Genomic DNA, 18,077 nt, shown 5'->3' on the forward strand with positions numbered 1-18,077 from the left:
AGAGCGATCATCAATTTTCCAAATTAAAGTAGTTTTTTAATGTCATTGGCCTCAATTTCACTGTACACAAGTACGCGTACACCGATAAACTGGAAAGGCGGGCACCATTTTCGATTACCGAACGTTAAGCTCTAGGTTCGGTGTGGTTGTTGGTGAGGAAAAAGTGCGTGCCAAACTTGAACGTGCCTCCGTTGCGAGCTTACGAAAATGTCTGTTTATGAACAGCTCTGGGATGTTTCCTATGAATATCTAGAAAAACATGCCGCTTTCGTCAATTCCATTACAAGCTTAATGCTGGAAAGGGTACGTATAGTGTTTGAGGACACGTTGTGCACACGAAATTTGACACTCTTGCACGTCCGGGGGGACCTTTTTATTTCCCATAGGCAAAACATCTTCGTTGCTACCTGTTCAGTAATGGGCTGGAAAAGCGAGTTATGTTTCAGGAAGATTTTAAATTAGCGCTCGATGAGCTTCAAAAGATGACCAAAACACTGCAAACGGTGGTGAACGATTGGAAGGACTTGTTTGCAGATGAATCGACCGTTTTCGGCAAGCAAATGGCAGCAGTCCCGCTGCAGTTAGAAGAAGCACCGGCCATTGACTTAACGTTCGGTTACATGAAACCTACGTTGGATTGTGAGTATTACGAGTAAAAAACAAAGGTTAACTGATTGCTTAAATCCCTTTGCGTTTTTGTCCATTTCAAGACCAAGCGAACCAGAAGCTGAAGCTTATCGTCACCTACATTCCGCCAATAAGGGAAGATGTCATTTTTTATGCAATGGACGAGTCGCGGAAGAAAGATTTCCGCGACAAACTGATGGCGATACAAAAGACAGGAATAAGAAAGTTCGACGAAACACCGTTACCCGGTGCGGTGTTTATGATTTATCTCGACAATCTATGGCACCGTGTGATTTGCAATGCGTCTGTGGAGGATGATAAAAAGGCTCTCGAGTTGTATCTGCTCGATTTGGGTGAAACTTTGCCGTATGAAGAAGATATTATCAAAGCATCACTTCCGGCCGAGTTGAGAGGCGTGCCGGCATTTGCGATGAAATGTACACTTGCACCGAAAACTGTCCCGCTGCCCTTTCAACTGTACGATTCCGTGGACTGTAGTGTAGTGGCGATTGAAAATGATCTTCTGACGGTGAAACACATCGTAAACGAGCAAGGAGCGCCTGAATATGCTATCACCAGAGAAATATTCACAAAGGAAGAGCTGGAACAGCTCGACGATATATCCAGCAGTACGACAAACGCCATGAAAGCGGTCCTCGGGTACATACCGAAGGATGATGAGATACTTTGCAAACACTACGATCCGGATACGAAGGGTTGCTTTAAGGGTGCAAGCTGCCGATTACGGCACGAACCAAAAAACCCGGACGGTTGGACGGTCGAGAAGGATTTGGTTGCCGTGGCCATTCCAGCACAGATGGAAATTCCGCACACAAACACGTACGTTACACTGTACCCGACCTGCGTGGTTGATGTGGACTTGTTTTATGCGCAAGTAGAAGGGAATGAAGAAAACTACCGCTCATTCCAGAATCTGATGGCAGAAATGAACGATCCGGAAGTGGTGGCTAATTATAAACCGCTCAAGCTAATGCCAGGTAAGTAAACGCTTTCCAAATAAGCAGTTTGATTGGGAGTTGTTTTGTTTTGTTTTTTTTTTTATTGAATTATTGTACTATTAGCGCTTAATGAACTAGTCGTTGCCAAGTACGACAATGTTTGGTTCCGTGCGAAAGTCTGTGAAGCGTATGATCATACGGTCAGCGTGTTTTACGTCGATTACGGCAACACGGCGACGGTTGGAACGAACGAGGTGCGCCGATGGGAAGAACGCTTCAAGTATGTGCCGTATCAGGCGGTGTGCTGCCGTATCGCTAACATACAACGCATCAAGCCGTGCCACGTGGAAGCGATTTACCAGCTGCAAAATTACATCCTGGATAAACCCACCATGACGCTGATCATGTGAGTGTTTTTTTTAATGGACGTTTAATGTGGTTTTTGAGAGCAGGATCTACGCCTACCGTTGGACGAATTTCCATTCGAAGCTTTTCTCCTTTTTTATTCTGCCAACTACAATTTCGTGAGGTCTTGAATATGTCGTATTTGTGACCAATCTAATGAGAAAGCTAAATGTCGACTTTGTAGGCAGGGACTTTGGTTGTAAGCAGGGAAGGATTAAATGTAAGCGTAGTTTTGAGAATAACAGCTCTTTTAAAATTATCTCTCATAACATCTGTAACAACTCGCTTCGAATCCCAAAACAGTCCAAACTCTGAGTTGATTCGAATCGTAAAAACGCTTTGCGATTCGATCTCCAATTAAACCTATTTGCGATTCCATTCCTAGCTCCAGTCCAGTCTGGCGACTACTAACTACTCGGGAATGAGTTTGATAATAGCTAAGGAGCTTAAACACTCTTTGTGATTCGAATCCAAAAAGTGGTGTAAAAACTTTTTGTGAGATAAATAAACTTCTCACAAAAAGTTTTTATTCAATCATTCATTAGAAAGATTTAAAACACTGACTCACCCTTACTAAGTACGCACAACACTAGTTTTGTGATTCAGCAGGCCTGGAGCATCCACAGGGCATTTCGGGGTATTCAACTTTTCGTCCTACCGAGCAAGCCTCCAAGTGGCTTGATCCGGCAATGATTGTACGATCCGAACGTAGTGAGGACTGACTAACCAACTACGTGGTATCGGCAGTTTAGAAAGCCATTTAGATTGCCGGCATCACCTTACAGGTCGTTAAGCCAAGAAGAAGAAGAAGAAGTACAGCGTTTAAAATACAACTTATGAAAAGGAAACTTTGGAAGCATAATGTTTAATTGGAAATAAGAATGGAAATTCGTCGATGTCGAAAGCTATACTCAGGACCGCCATATCGCTTAAAGGACGTGAACAGAGTCCAGATCTAATCAATGTTTCGCTTTCTCCTTCTTTTCAGTGATAACAAATATCCATGGGAAGTGTTAATTTATGGTCCGGACGGTGACGATATCGGGAAAGGATTAATAATGACCAAGCTAGCACTACCCCGAAAGCCGGAAAAAATTGACGAAAACTCATACATCCCTGGCTGAGGGGCGTGTAACGAGTCGGATCGCTGTTGTACACTTACATTCTATCATTTCGTTTTTCGTTTAGTTCAATTTATTTCGATTTGTTTCCCCCTCTCACACTACCCACCAATCGCGCCTTGACATACAATTACAAATTACACTTAATAGAAAATGGAGCAAATTTAAATGATAGCGTACTGTTCGTACAGCAGTTCCCGGATTTTGTAATAATCCTCCGAAATGCAACCCTCGATCGTAACGCGCCCGGTGTCGACACGGCGCAACGCAACCGTCCCATTGCTGCACCACAGCACACCGCCCGAAAATTCCGACGCAATGTTGCTCTTCATCAGGATCTGCTTGAAATCGATCAGCTTCAGCTCGTTTATGAAGACGGGATTGTGCGGTGGAAGATCGTCCTGCGAGAGCGGTTCTAGCGTTAGAATCTGTTTGTCCATCTTGTCGTCCAGCGTGTCATGCTCTTCGTCCACCTCCATCCGTGTATCGGGAACATTGGTTGACCCACCGCTGCCGGTGTTCGTCCCTGTCGCGCCTGTACTCGCCTGCGCAACGGTCGGATTGGCCGAAAGTCCACCACCGTTGATAACTGCTGCTGCTGTATCCTTTTCTGCGACCGTATCGATACGTTTGTTGCGTATAACGATCTGTGCATCGACCCAAGCTACCTCCGCGTCTTTACCCTTTTGGAACTCAAGTTGCGAGACGAGCGCTTCGGTCAACCGTACCTGGTAGATGTGTGTTTCCGTCGTCGCATCAATAATCTCACCACGGTTCGGTGTAAAAACGCGTGCCCCAATATTCTGTTGACAATGCTCCGCAATGTGGGTGGTATTAGGGGCCGATCCACGCACCACCACTACCCGCCGTGGGCGCAGTTGGGAGAGAATTTTAAGCAACGATTCCCCATCGGATCGACCTTCAAAATCGATAAACTGTACCTGCGCGTTCACTTCGATCGGTTTGCGCGACTGGACACATTTGGTCGGTTTGTCCAGTACCGAAGCTTCTTCGTCCTTTTCCTTCTTAATGTCTTCCTGCTTGATGCCACCTCCGTTTTCCTTGTTATCGTCCGGTCCGTTCGTGTCACCCGGTCCTAGATCCACCATACGGTAGTCGTCCGGTTGAATAATTTCCCCATACTCGTCAAACTTAATCTTTTCCTCGTGGAACGGAAACATGGCGTAGTTTTTCTTGCTCGATTTAAAAAATCCTGTATGCGAACGTCCTTCCGGCCTCACCACGATATCATGCTTGCCGGTAATGACGTTCATTTCCAGCTCCGAGTCCGAATCGGAACTGCTTTCGTCCAGATCGCGCTTCTTGATCGATCGGTTCAACTTTTCGCCCTCCGTTCGCATATACTCCTCCAGTTCGGCACCTTCCAGCTCTACCCGCCGCCTTATGTCCATCTCGATCTTTCGACCATTGCCTCCGTTCTCGATCAGATCACGCGCCAACGTACCGGGTGACGAGCGGCTTGTAATGATGATGCTATTGCTCGCATTCGGTGCCCACTGTATGAAGAGTTCACGCGAAAAACCACTCTCCATGTCCGGCGAGCTGGCAAGCACCACCTTCGGGCTGGGCACCTTCGCCAGGTCGGCCATCGTGTGGCACAGCCGCAGATGCTTAAACGTGAACGGATTGTTACGGGCGCCTTCGAAACTTTTCATCAGCTTATCGCTCATCCATTCAATTTGACTTTTGGCAAATTCTACCACATTGTAGCTAACATTGTTCAACAACGCCAGTGAGTAAGCCATCAGGCCCGATTCCTTGTTCTTCCACAGCTGGTCCAGCATGTGCGCTAGCTCGAGCACGCGGCCCGCCGTATCAACCGTCACCAGCACGTTTCCATTGTTTCGTAACGTTTGAAGAATATTTGTCATGAACTTTTCATCCCGTGCCCTTCGTCTTGCCTGCTGGTACCGGGCATTGTAAGCATCCGTTATCAGCAACGATGGGCGCTGCAACTTTTCCAGCTCGCATCCATTCAAATGACGCTCCTTCTTGTGATTGAAATCCGTTGCGTACACAATATCCTCCTCGCCGACTTTTACAATTTTCCAAATCGTTCCCCCAATCAGATGACCGGCCGGCAAAGGGGTGATTGTAATACCGTACCCTTTACCCTTCATTGCCACACTTTGATTGTACTTGAGCTGTACAATTTTATCGAACGCCGCATCCACATCGTCCAACGAGAACAGATCAAAATCGTGCATATTGTAGTGCGACATAAACATGTCGTACATAAACATTTGGCCCATCTTGTACACCGGAATCGTTGCGTAGATTGGACAGTTCAGTCCAAGTTTTCCGACCAGATACGGTAGCGCACCGAGATGGCTACCATCGGGGTAAGACAGAAGTACTGCATCGATGGTATGCACATACCTGCAACAACGATACAAGCTCATTAAATAATGCACCATGAGTGGAAGCTGTGGATTCTAACAGCAAACGGGACTTACTTTTTGATTTCTTTTATAAACCCCTGGTCGAACTTTTCGTCCCAGCCACAATCAAGCAGTATACGCACATCGTCCACCTGCAGAATGTAGCACGGTGGCGATTCATCCATCGCGCCCGATATGGCGTGCATCTTGATGATGGAAGTCATACTGTTTGTAGGTCAATCGCTACGGAAACTATCACATTAATGTCTGCACGCGCGAATGAAAAATAGTCTTCCTTTTTGTAACTCTTTTTTCGCCACCGGTGAGGCAAAACCGCCGTAATTCTGGTGTGGCGCGCGGACTGTTTTGGATTAGTTGTTGTGATTCGGTTGCCGCTTGTCAACATTACGCGTGTACGTAAAAATTGCAGGGTTCCAACTCGTAGGCACAACTGTTCTCGCATATAAACTTACAATTGTAAAACATTTCAATCAAGCCGGAAACGAAACTGAAGTTCTCCTTTTTATGTATTTTAGCTTGAAAGTTTATCAAACAAGTTCAAAATTTTATTGATAATAGTAAACATTTTCGGCACAGCATTTTTTCCCTTTTATATAAACATTGGCAAAATTTGACATTTCATTCAAAACAGAGCGCCTGCTGATCCAACCTCCACAGCAAACGCTCACGAGATTGTTTTCAGTCAGGTGACATTTTTCTCCACAGCTCCATCACCAGCAATTTCGATTCGCTATTCCGTAGCGAAAGGTTTGCATCAATTTTACTATTTCAACGTGTATCTGCAGTCTTTATAATCCGGTTCAAAGATGGCCCTTTTATCGGCAATGAAAGGAAAACTGATCTCCGTGATTGGAGATGAGGTAAGTAGCACGTCGTATAATTGACTAAGCACAAAAGACTCTTGACCTGTGTTGTGTGCACCGAAATCTCTTCCTATTTCATTAATGAAATAATTTAGTTGTCTTTAAAACTGTTTCCCTAATGTGATTTTTTTCGACTCATTCTTTCTTTTAGGACACCTGTGTCGGATTCCTGCTGGGTGGTGTGGGAGAAATCAACAAGAACCGTCACCCCAACTTTATGGTTGTTGACAAAAGTGAGTCCTTTGAATTGGGAGGAGGGATGTAGTGTGAGTCCTTTAGTAAATACCTAATTGTTGTACACCTTCAGATACTGCGGTCAGTGAAATCGAGGATTGCTTCAAGCGTTTCATTAAGCGCGACGACATCGATATCATTCTAATCAATCAGAACTACGCCGAACTGATCCGTCACGTGATCGATGCGCACACAGCTCCCACGCCAGCGGTACTGGAAATTCCTTCCAAAGATCATCCGTACGACGCTAGCAAGGATTCGATTCTGCGCCGCGCTAAGGTAAGTGCAAGGTTCTTGCCGCTCTTTGTGAGATTACCATTTACTAATGATCCCCTTTTCGTTCTGTAGGGTATGTTCAATCCGGAAGACATGATTGCTAACCGCGGTTAGGTCCTTACGGACGCGAACTGCTCCATCACCGCACCAAGATCCCCCTTTTTACGTATTACCGCCACCCTGCGACATCATCGGCAGGGTCATGTAGTATTCTTCCTCCCTGCAAACCGCTCTTTGTTATGTTTGTTAGCATTCCATTCAGGATTACCCGAATAAAGGATCATTTAATGGCTCTGTACCTACAAATGTTTATTTCCCGATAGCTCAAGCGATCTTAGGCGACCGAAAAAGGAAGAGAAGAAGTTAGACCATTATTTCCGTTATGTTTATCATTCTTTAATGATGCAGCAGTAAATGTCGGCAAAACATACGTAACTAAGCTTACAACACCGTAACGTTGAAGGACGTCGACTAAAGTCTCTATTCCGGATCTACTACAAATACACGAACTCCGGTTAAGTTTCCCGTTCCTCCTTGTACCCTCCCGCCCTAATCAACCCTCAGCTCTAGTGTATTCTGGTAAGATCTTCCACCAGTTTAATGATATCATCGACCGTGGCCTCACGCTTCGAACCATCCACATCGATCTCGAGCAACATTGACGCTTCCTGCATCTTTTCGCGGCTCAGATCGAGAAAGCTTTCGACCAAATCGCCATCGATGAAACCTTCACACCGTTCCATCTTCGAATCGGTGTGAAAACTGCGCCAATACGAATGATCAATCTTGCCCACCGATTTGATCGTGTTGGTAAGGTTTTCCTGTAGCTTCCGAAGGAACTCGTAGAAATCGCTCTGAATTTGCGTTACCAGCCCGATCGCACCGCTTACCGTGCCGAACAGTACGCAACCGTTCGTTGGAGTGGTGCGTTCGCTTATGTTTTGCATTACGAGCGAACCGTGGCGGAATACATTGACCAGATCGCCCAGATGAAATTGGGCCACCTCCGGCATCTGCTGTCGCTCTTCGTCCGTGGTGGCTGCACTATCCTTAAGGCAGACGAACAGATTGTGGCTGTTGTCGGCGCCGAGGAATGCATCGTCGTCGAGTATTTCGACGGCCGTCATCCAGTTTGGTTGGTAATCGCGTGCAATCTCCTCAAAGCTACCCTCCATCTGTTTGTACTGCAGCAGCGTGATCGAACGCATCAGATCGCCGACCAGTATGAAGTCCCCTGCAATTGGAATGGATCGGTATCGTGTCATTATTAAATAGTGATCAGATAGTCAAATTCATCTAACAATTACAGTTTGATAATTTAAACACTAAAACTTCAGCGCTTCACTTTGAAAGCAGAGCTGCCTAGTGGGTGCAGAGATGTGACCGCAGGCACTGTGAAGAATTATCTAATGAGGATAGAAATTCGCAGTGAAGATATAGGCTTCATAGCTCCCTGGAAAGAATGCAAAGGCTCGCGCCGAGAGCCAGGAGTTTTGTCGAGATTGAGGACCTCAATGTAGCTCTCGAGCTCATTATCCTAAACAATTTACTGTGGTAGCTTAAGGTTTAACGCAAAGCTACGGATGCCACGGTTATTTCTGTTACAACTAAAGGGTGCTGCAGGAAACTAAAGTACTGTTCATTTAGAGCCTCCAGCGGTGCCATATGTAATTTTTTGACACCTACGAGTAGGTACTGGAGCACCCTTCTCTCTTATGGAGTGGTTTTGCCTTGCTCGGGCTTGTTTCATTTATTATTAACGATGGAGCTGCAAGGTAGACAATTAATTGTGCACACCCACTTAGAAAATTCTACTTGGTCCGGGAGAAAAATAGGAAAATACCTTCAAAACGCGTCTTCTACTTTTGAATATGTTTTGAAACGGTTTTGGGAATGTCAAAGCATCACCAGAAAGGTACATCAAAATCCACATCAGCTGCGCTGGAAGGTGCTTATCTTGGACTTTCGGATGGGGATATTGCAACAAAATACGGTGCAGCATAAGTAAAAAGCAACCAAACAGAATCCTGAATCATAATTACATCGCCAAACCACGTGCTCCAAAAATTGTATGACCATGTTCTAACGAGATGCACGAGTACACAAAAATAGATTTGGGGCAGGCTTTTGGCCAAAATTTTGATGTTGCCAAAGAACGGGGCAATGTTCCCAACGAATATAAGTTCGTGTTTGCTGACAAATTTGCCCGCAAACTCATGGCATTGCAAGCCATCTGCAGCACAAAACACGGGTTTTTATAACAAATCAATCTATGAACAACAAAAAACGTTTCGTTTGGTGTAGAAATTATATTTCTACGTTAAAAATTTCTCGTTTTACAGCCTGTGACCGACTGACTGTGATGAGTGACCGAATTCTAAATGAATGACACTTTAAATATGCAAATGATGCAACTTGAATATTACGTTTCAGCAGCTAATGGCTTATTTTTGTTGACAGTTCGTTCATAAATAATTATAAGTGCTTCTTCAGAACAATTTAATTGTATTTTTGGTAACTAAAGCTCATTTTTTCAAGCTAAACATGAGTTGATATAATGTAAAGCAACATGTTTCTGGGAGTTTTAGCCCCGTAGCCGGTAAGCTCCATCAGGAAGCTTGCCAAGGAAGTTCATCAAAAGGTCATCCAAGCTGGCTCCCTAGCAATATGGACATTCGAATTGGAAGACACGTTTACGGTCGCAGTCGCGCTCTTAATATTTTGAGTCGTTTTGAAGATTTTACAGTGTTTTCAATTAATAACAATATTGGAAAGGTCAAACAACTTGCTGAAGGAATCAATTTGATACTTGGAGCACAACAATATTGCTGTAAAATCTTTCTTATTTTGCACTACAACACCTCGATGTTCTTGGGCCTGCTATTTCTGGTTTCTGGTAGCTGAATAGTCAGCCCTTAGTATTCGAACGCGGTTCGTACGGGATTCGATTCCCGAAACTACCGTGTGAAAGTTGACTGACCCACTGGAAGGATTAAGGAATCCCGCATTCGAGAGAAGCATCTTGCTGTTTCATATTTGCTATTACTGAGACATGGACTCTAATTAAAACCGATGAAACCTTAGCCCCGTTTGAGAGGAAGATGCTCAGAAGGATTTTTTGTCTCTGTATGTGTGCAGGGACAATGGAGGAGCCACTACAATGACGAGTTCTACTCGTACGTTTTCAATCGATGTACTCACTATCCTCCTGCAGCACAATAGACTCACCAGGCTTGGCTGGTCATGTCTTTAGAATGACACCGGACGCGGCTGTCCATTAAGTCTTTTTAACTCAAATAGAAGTGGAGTGATGGAGTTGATGCCGGAAAGGCCGAGATAATGGACTGACAGACGACGGCACTCGATCAATACCGCGAGGCGGTTGTAGCGCCTTTTAATGAAGTAAGTAAGGACAATGGATGAGTGGCTACAATTAAGAGGTTTACGAGCTGAATTAGACTCGCCAGGCATCCGGAATTACACCTCGATCCGAAACATCCGGAATGATACTTCGATTCGGAACAACCGGAATGATGCTTGCCGTACAAACCTTAACGCATTTCAAGAGTGTTTCAAATTCACAGAAAAGATCGAGCTAAGCGTCTACCATTTGTAACATTTGGCCTGTTGCCTAACTACTGCACCAAAATACACGATATGCAAGAAAGCAATTAAAAACGAATCTACACACTTACCTTTCGTTTTGCAGTACAGCGCCAGTATGTTGTTGAAATGGCTACACTCTAGCCGGAGATCCTTATCGTCGGTCCACTCGTACAGCCGGACGGTAGAATTAATGCACGCCAGTACCCGCCCATTAAACTCGACCAGCGAATAGCACGCACCCTTCACCTCCTTGTCACTGATCAGCTTCAGCTCATTGTCCGCGTACCGATAGATGATGATACGTCCAATTTTCGGTTCCGGCTCTTCCGGATTAACCAACCCGGTACCGACCACAAAGTACGTGTTCGGATCGTTTCCCAGCTTGGCCGACATCAGCGACAGTGCGTACTCGGATTGCATGAACTGATGGGCGTGCAGTACCTCGAACGTGTTCTGATCGATAATCAGCAGATTGTGTACTTCCACCTCCTGGCCAAACTCGGTATTGCTGGCCGCGCCCGGCTTTAGCAGTCCCATACCACTCGACTGGGTAATGTTGTTCGTCTGCGTTGAGGCACTCTGGCGTGCCGGCGTTAAACCGCTCGAATCCTGCACATCCATCCGGAACGTAATGACACCGAACGTTTGTGACGCTTCCTGGTACGCAATCCGTCTCGGTGACTCGCCGAGCGGTACCGTGCGTATGTGTAGCTTTTGAATTTCATCAATCGTCCCGAAGATGACCGAGTTGCGCGTGGCAAGGGCGAGCGAATCCTGATAAGCTTCCGCATTCAGCGAACACATATGGTTCACCTCCTTTAGATTAACGTTCGAAAAGACGAGCTTGTGGTTGGAGCTGTAAATAACCGTCGGACGATCCGAGCAGGCAAACACGTTCGTAGTGGACAGCGAACGGAACGTTTTCAAAATCGTTGGCTGCGTACCGAGCGTAACCTTTTTCTGTTCCTTCAAGTTGCCGGTGCTTTTGTTCAGCACGAAGTAATACATCGATCCATCGCCCAGCGCGCACAGCAAGTAGTTAATGCTCTCGAATGCGGCCATCAGGATCGAGCGTGGGATTATTTCACCACCAAGCTTTTCCTCGTGCAGTAGCTCCAACGTTGGGACCTTTAGGACGCACGCCGAAATGTCCGTCCACAGACCAACCGCCACAAAGTCCGATCGGGTTGCATTTTCATCGAGCGGTGACACATCCAGACAGGCGACTTCATACTTGAGCGTCGTTTGGGCTTTGTATTCCAGCTTGCCATTTTCGATCTCAACGTAATAGACGTCCTGTGCCGAAGCACATACAATCTGCGTTGTGTTGGCAGCTACCACACCGATCCGCTTACCGTCCGGTGGTTTCCATTCGCAGGTCATTGCCTTATTGTCGCAAGAAATAAGACGCGCCGAGGTTGGTGTTATCTGTAGAATTTGCCCGTGCGAAACGTTCGCACAGTAGAACGTTTGCTGATCACCCAGAATGCCGGGAATTTCCGTTTCCTCTACCTCGTCGCCCGAAAGCTCCAGAACACGGGTATGGCCAACGAACGACAGGATCAACGTATTATCGTACGGTGAATCTTCAATTCCAATGCGAAGCGCCCACATACCCTTGATGCCCGGCAGATCGATACACGCATGCTCTTGAATGCCGATCCCATTGCGTATGATACGCAACGAACCTTCCTTGAAGCTTCCCGAGCAAGTAATCATCTGTCCCTGGCCCTGACGCTCCAGATCCACCACACACATGTCCACGATCGGCGCTAGATTAGTGAACGTTTCCATCAGCATTACGTACGCGCCATTTTCGCCCGCCGTCGTATTCAACTTAACCAGCTGCGAATCACCGTGCCGCGATCCGATAAATAGCACACCATTATCCAGATACGTGATACACTCGGGAATCGTTATTTCACCCAACAGCTCCACCTTAATGTCTCGTACCGTCGTTTGCCCTTTGGCGTTCTCCTCCGTCTCCAGGAACATCATAAACAGATTGCCCGCCATATTTCCCAACAAATATCGCAATCCTTTACTGTCGATCCGTGCGTAGCAATTGATCGTACTCTGCTTAATGATCGCCGGAGCAACCGCCACATAACTATCTCCATCGTGATACACGATCGATTCCTGTCCAATCACGATCGCACCACCGAGTGGCATCGGAACCGCGATCAGCAACGTCGCTTCCGTTTCAACGTTATCCTGCTTCCAAGCGATCTTCGTAAATTCCTTATCCTTCAGACTGATCTCATGCGTTTTAATGTGCCGCCCGTTAATGTCCTGATGGATAACGATCATCGTCGGATGTGCCGTGCCGTACAGAAACTCCACATCCTGTACGTGCATCTCCTCCATCCGTAGGCTGGTCGCTTTCAGCTCGTTCGTATCCTTGTCCAGCGGTATAATCTTAAACAACCCCTCGTACAGCCGCATACCAATGACGCGTGCCTTCGGATCGATCACCGCCAGTATGCCGGTTTCGGCCGGTTTGCCAACGCGATCCGACACATTACCGTGCGCTTTTGTGATGATTTCGATATCGTCACCCTGTACTGCACACTGCAAAATCATCGCATTGTACCGGCTGGTGAGGATGAATATTAAATCTTTTTTTTCTTCCTGAAGAAGGGAAAATAGTTCTACTTGAGATCATTCTTTCACGAACGCTTTTTTCTTTGCTGTCGACACTTACCGCCGGACGGAACAACTTCATTACGGCAATTTTCCCATTGATTCCTATCTCTTTGATTGGCCGCAACCCTTCCGGTGTTACGAGGTAAATTTCTAACCGGGAACATTTCGCCACAATCAGATTTAGATCGTTCGGAGAGGTAAAGTTTCCTGTGAAGAGTACCAGAGTAATTTAGAGGCCAAAATAAAGACCGACACAACATAACCTTAACTTTAAAAGCGTATTGACAAACAATAGTAGGCTGGTTTGTTTCTATGATACAGTGTTTGCGGCGCTCAGCATTACAATCGGAAGTGGGTTCCGTATTGGAAAAATAAATGAATTAGCATTCAATAAGGTAGGATAGATAGGAACGCAAAAACTGTTCCTGCCGTGCTTTTCTTCGCTCATAACATGATTTTTTCTTAGTCGGGTTACCGCACCACACCACACGCGCGCTTCCTCTTCCTACACCTACCGGTAACGCAAGCGGTAACCGCTGTTGGTTTCTGGGCAGTCACAATATAATTGTGCGCCATCCTCACAACTAGTTCCGGATCGTTCGATGATTATTCTACTCTACTTGAGTTGACGTGAGTGTTGCGGTTTGGAGGGGAATACAATTTGCTAATTATAATTCAACAATTTTTGTTATGCGAAGCGCACGGAACGCGCATTTGGCGACCGACAAGCACAAATACTGGGCTGTGACATGTGCATTTCACGGGTTTGACAGCCAGATCGACAAAACGGCTAACAAGGTACATGCATCCGCAGTTGACAGATAACGTACATACTCGAAACAAATACGAATTCCGTGGCAGGAAATTCGTCATTGAAGGGGCTACTTTATTTATGTTTTATGTCTATTCATTCAGTAGATAATTCTGGAAAAATTCAAAATAATGGGAAAATACAACTCTTTTTGGAGATTTTAAAAATGTCCCCATCTCCTATAGAGACGCCTTGGTTCGATAGGTCGACTGTACGGTGTTGACGTTTGTGTATCCTGACACTGACAAAATTGCCTTAATAACCACTACTAAGGGTTTTAGCAATACAAATTTGCTTAGTAGTGCCTTAGTTGACGGATTCACAAAGATTTTGTCAATAGGAATGTGTGTTTCAGGCAGCATCCGAAGCGGACCGTTTAGAAAGCGAATTTAGAGAAGCATATGCGCTATGATCATTATTCTGATTATTCAGATTAATAACACCAACATCACAATGTATTAGCGAGTGCGTTTCAATATCGTCCCAAACACGAATAAAATGCTGACTTTTCATTCGTAAAGGACGTGAACCGACGGCCTGATCTACATTTGAGACGCATCTCGAACACGTAGTTTATTCAAAAATATTAAATTTAACTTGAACCAACATTGAATATCGATAGCAAATCTATTATGATGTAGAAAAACAGATGACTATTTTACCTAACTCTGAACGTTTGTACCTGAAAGCTATTCGTTTTTCAAGGTTGCAATTCAAGGCAATTGTTTCGGTTGTTCGGATTATCAGAACGTTGTTAATTCATTGCCAACCAATCGTATACTTCATCGATCCCTTCTTTCGTAATTGCACTGAACTGCACGATCGTAATGTGCTGAGGAATTTGTTTCTGAAACTTTTCCATCTGCAGCATGAGCAGCGCCTCGTTACGCATCTGCCGATAAGCCAGGTCCATTTTGGAAAGAACGAGCAAAAATTTTGTCTTTTGCAACCTTGGCTCAGCTAGCATGGAGTACAATAGCACACCTGTAAAAAGGGAGAAAAAGAACAAATCTTTAACGAGGTGAAGGTGAACCAGATTACAGATCAATCTAGAACCCTTCTTACCAGCCGCTGATATTTGACACAGATTAGAGGTATCCACCACGTAGATGAGTTTCTCGACCGGGCTTACCAGATAGTCACGCCAGATAGGCGCAAGACACCCGCCAACCTCGCGCACCTGCACCAGTTCCTTACGTTTTCCCGGTGGTGGAATCTTTTGATTTACATCCTTCTCGTCAATAACGATGGGTGGAATTTTGATCGTGTACAGATTTGTGCCTACGCTCGGTACGGAATGAGAAGTAAAGTTGACGGTGTCGGGCTTCTGCAGGCAGGTTAGTAGCAGCGTTTTTCCCGCACTCATAGGACCAAGGCACAGGTAAGACATTTTGTTGGGGGTTTAAAAATGCAGATGCATTTATTTCGAATATTACTACTGCTTCAACGTACTTTCACCGACTTTTCGGTTTGATTGGTCGATATTTACCCTGTTGTCATGGCGATGACAGACGTGCGTTTCTGAAGGGCTGTCGTTTTTGACAGTTGTGCAATGTTTACGTAAATGTGTTTTTCCACCCGGTATTGTCGAAATAGAGTGATTTCTAGTGCAATTTGTGTGGATTTAAGATGAATTCCAGCATTCTTACCCGACTGCACCAAGGACTAGTTCCATTGATGAGTAATACACACTCTGATGAGTAATACAGATACAAAGGTAAAAGCATTCATCGTGGTTCGTATCTTCATTTGTAGCATCCATCAGAAATGCATCCAAGAAAACAGGCGGTAGCTCGAGGAATCCTCCCAAACATCCGCGCCCGAAACATCGTGGGTGGAAGGTGCAGGACGGTCATCACGTATCGGCTGGAACTATTTTAGTAACGCAACGCACAACCCGTTTTCATCCCGGACTGAACGTAAGTGCGCCTTTTAACTCTTCCCAAAGTTACATAGGAAACAGTTTCCTCCAATGTTTCTTTCATCACCCTCAGGTTGGTTTCGGCAAAAATGGTACACTATTTGCAATGGAACACGGGAAGGTATATGTGACCTGTGAAAAGATCGACCCGAACTGGGATCACACGTGGATCCAACGATGCTATGCCGGGCGGGAAGGACAAACGATTTACAAAAAGTTTTTCAATGTAGTGCCCGAACCGCAACATCAACGGTTTAAACTAATAGATGAAGTGTAGTAAACTGAGCTGCACCGCCCTGAAGAATTCAGTAAAAATATAGTTTCGGATAAGCCACGGTCACCGGACCATGTGTGTATGAAAAGATCGATGAAGCATTTGCATTCATTCATAATATATTTGGTTCGTTATCCGTGTGTGTTACCGAGGCAAAAACGGTACCAGCCACCATCGCGCCGTCGTCAAGCAGCGTAAGTAGTGAGATAAACTTTTAGGTTTAACCTAATCCTCCGCTGGTCTCGTTTAATTCGTTTAATTTTGTAACGGTTGTAGTTTTTTTCCTATTGCATCTCCAATAATAGCGCAGATTGCAACACTAAAGCAGCAATAACGATTTGGACGAAGCGCGATAGTGAACAGTTTCCTCATTTCCGATGCAAATGTGTTCATTTTTTTCTGAATTTGGTCAATTGGGTGTAGTGAAATTTGAATTTCGACGATCGGAACCAGATGATTTGTATTGCCTTGGCTACTATAGTAATCGTAGAGGAATAAATATAAGTATATCTAGAGAATGATTCTAAATAGATGTTTTCAGTTTACAACTTCGCGAAACCCGATTTAATACCATCGAACACTTCCCGCAGAAAGCACTGACACGAGGTAACAGCAGACGAAAGAACCAATATACCAAACATCTCATAAGTAATGTGGTGTTCTTTTTCACATACGTGTTGTTTTTTAACAACTTTTTCATCCTTGTTCCTATTTTATAAATGTGTGTGTATTACACAAAACAAAAAGATTGGTGAAACGACTTGTCTTTGTTCGCGCTATGCCTTGAACTCGGCTGTTTTCCCCCCTTTTCTACTCTTTAGTAAGTGTGTCTCTCTACAGAATGTATATGAAAACTCTCATCACTATATATGTATCTCATGCAACAAAAAATTGAACTAATAATGGTTTGAAAAGAAAAAAAAGCAATAATAAACCGTCATAATATGAATATTTCTAATATGCTGTTTTCGCTCGATTTTCCTGCGATTAAACCCTGTTCCAGGGCCTATAAGCGGGCTACTCGGGTAGCCAGTAACTTTGTAGGCTTATAACTTTTTTTATGCTTAATTAAATTGTGATGCTATATTCTCATGAAAATTAAATTAAATTTTTATCTTTATATTGATTTAGATACGTTCACTCTGCTCTTAATCGTTTTCAAGTTACGAATATTCCAAGATGACATATTTTACTTCCTTGTATTGAAAAACGTTAAAAATAGTTATTAGTTTCTTACAGCTATAAGACGATTGTCACAAACAAGTACACAAGTCTAACGTGCAAATTTCAGAATATAGCTACCAGCAGAAAAGTAAATGGTGTTTTTGTTTGAATAAAAACCCTTACTTAACCGTCAACATTATTAATGCATTTTAACTGTATTTTGGGCTGTTCAAACCAACCAGTTTTTTGCGAACAATAAATTTTAGAAAGAATGTATATTTTACAATAAAATGTCGTTTTAGTTCGTGTTGTTTCTTGTTATGAAGAACGAGGGCTGCGGTAATCGTTTGTATTCAAATAAAAACACTTGTAACTTTTTATCTACTCGCAGTAAAAATCTGATTATATCCGTGGTTAACAGTTCTATAAACTGTTAGAAACTTTTTTAAATTGTGTTAAACCAGTTATATAATTATTTTTAAGGCTTTTTTTTATTTTGTCGGAAAAAGCATGTCAACTTTAAAGATCGATAACTTAGAAATTTCTTGGAATTGAGGCAGCATATTTAATTTGATAGAAAGAAGAGGAGTCAACTTGACTTTCATCAGAATATTACATTCTTATTGAACTATGTGTAAAAAAGTATAAGCTTCCAATGTTGGTGACTACCCGGGTAGCGCGATTGCCTAGAATTTGAAGTTTTTTTTTCTGGTTGCCAGGGACAGGGTTAAAGAGCGATAGATTTTT

General features: G+C 44.2%; 7 protein-coding genes across 8 annotated transcripts in view; 4 read left to right on the top strand and 3 right to left on the bottom strand.

Annotated features, from left to right (window-relative positions):
* Positions 1–18,077, top strand: part of LOC126558958 (soma ferritin) — a 203,505-nt gene that overhangs the window by 164,495 nt on the left and 20,933 nt on the right. The window lies entirely within an intron of this gene.
* Positions 208–3,115, top strand: LOC126557693 (tudor domain-containing protein 7). The gene is made up of 5 exons (XM_050213552.1): positions 208–303; positions 387–639; positions 711–1,625; positions 1,710–1,992; positions 2,980–3,115. Exons 1-5 carry the CDS (start codon positions 208–210, stop codon positions 3,113–3,115), a joined length of 1,683 nt encoding a protein of 560 aa, XP_050069509.1.
* LOC126557149 (probable cleavage and polyadenylation specificity factor subunit 2) lies at positions 3,261–5,739 on the bottom strand. Its single transcript, XM_050212826.1, has 2 exons — positions 5,590–5,739; positions 3,261–5,512 (listed from the first exon to the last, which is right to left on the bottom strand). The coding sequence occupies exons 1-2, from the start codon at positions 5,736–5,738 to the stop codon at positions 3,277–3,279; spliced, it is 2,385 nt and encodes a 794-aa protein (XP_050068783.1). The 5' UTR covers position 5,739; the 3' UTR covers positions 3,261–3,276.
* Positions 6,336–7,068, top strand: LOC126559418 (V-type proton ATPase subunit F). The gene is made up of 4 exons (XM_050215572.1): positions 6,336–6,395; positions 6,550–6,631; positions 6,706–6,911; positions 6,981–7,068. Exons 1-4 carry the CDS (start codon positions 6,342–6,344, stop codon positions 7,020–7,022), a joined length of 384 nt encoding a protein of 127 aa, XP_050071529.1. The 5' UTR covers positions 6,336–6,341; the 3' UTR covers positions 7,023–7,068.
* The window catches only part of LOC126556838 (DNA damage-binding protein 1), a 412,736-nt gene continuing 402,131 nt past the window's right edge, over positions 7,473–18,077 (bottom strand). For both annotated transcript variants that reach the window (XM_050212362.1, XM_050212363.1), the window contains exons 2-5: positions 13,676–13,737; positions 13,219–13,367; positions 10,604–13,145; positions 7,473–8,142 (exon numbers count right to left, since the gene is read on the bottom strand). In XM_050212362.1, the coding sequence (XP_050068319.1) occupies positions 7,475–8,142; positions 10,604–13,145; positions 13,219–13,367; positions 13,676–13,736 (3,420 nt within the window). In that variant the 5' untranslated portion in view covers position 13,737 and the 3' untranslated portion in view covers positions 7,473–7,474. The remainder of the gene's footprint in view (positions 8,143–10,603; positions 13,146–13,218; positions 13,368–13,675; positions 13,738–18,077) is intronic.
* On the bottom strand, positions 14,726–15,361 carry LOC126559186 (ADP-ribosylation factor-like protein 16). Its single transcript, XM_050215307.1, has 2 exons — positions 15,037–15,361; positions 14,726–14,955 (listed from the first exon to the last, which is right to left on the bottom strand). Exons 1-2 carry the CDS (start codon positions 15,359–15,361, stop codon positions 14,726–14,728), a joined length of 555 nt encoding a protein of 184 aa, XP_050071264.1.
* On the top strand, positions 15,585–16,169 carry LOC126559374 (39S ribosomal protein L27, mitochondrial). The gene is made up of 3 exons (XM_050215524.1): positions 15,585–15,652; positions 15,727–15,890; positions 15,966–16,169. Exons 1-3 carry the CDS (start codon positions 15,601–15,603, stop codon positions 16,167–16,169), a joined length of 420 nt encoding a protein of 139 aa, XP_050071481.1. The 5' UTR covers positions 15,585–15,600.

This window comes from Anopheles maculipalpis, chromosome 2RL, assembly GCF_943734695.1.
Source record: "Anopheles maculipalpis chromosome 2RL, idAnoMacuDA_375_x, whole genome shotgun sequence".
NCBI lineage: Eukaryota > Metazoa > Arthropoda > Insecta > Diptera > Culicidae > Anopheles > Anopheles maculipalpis.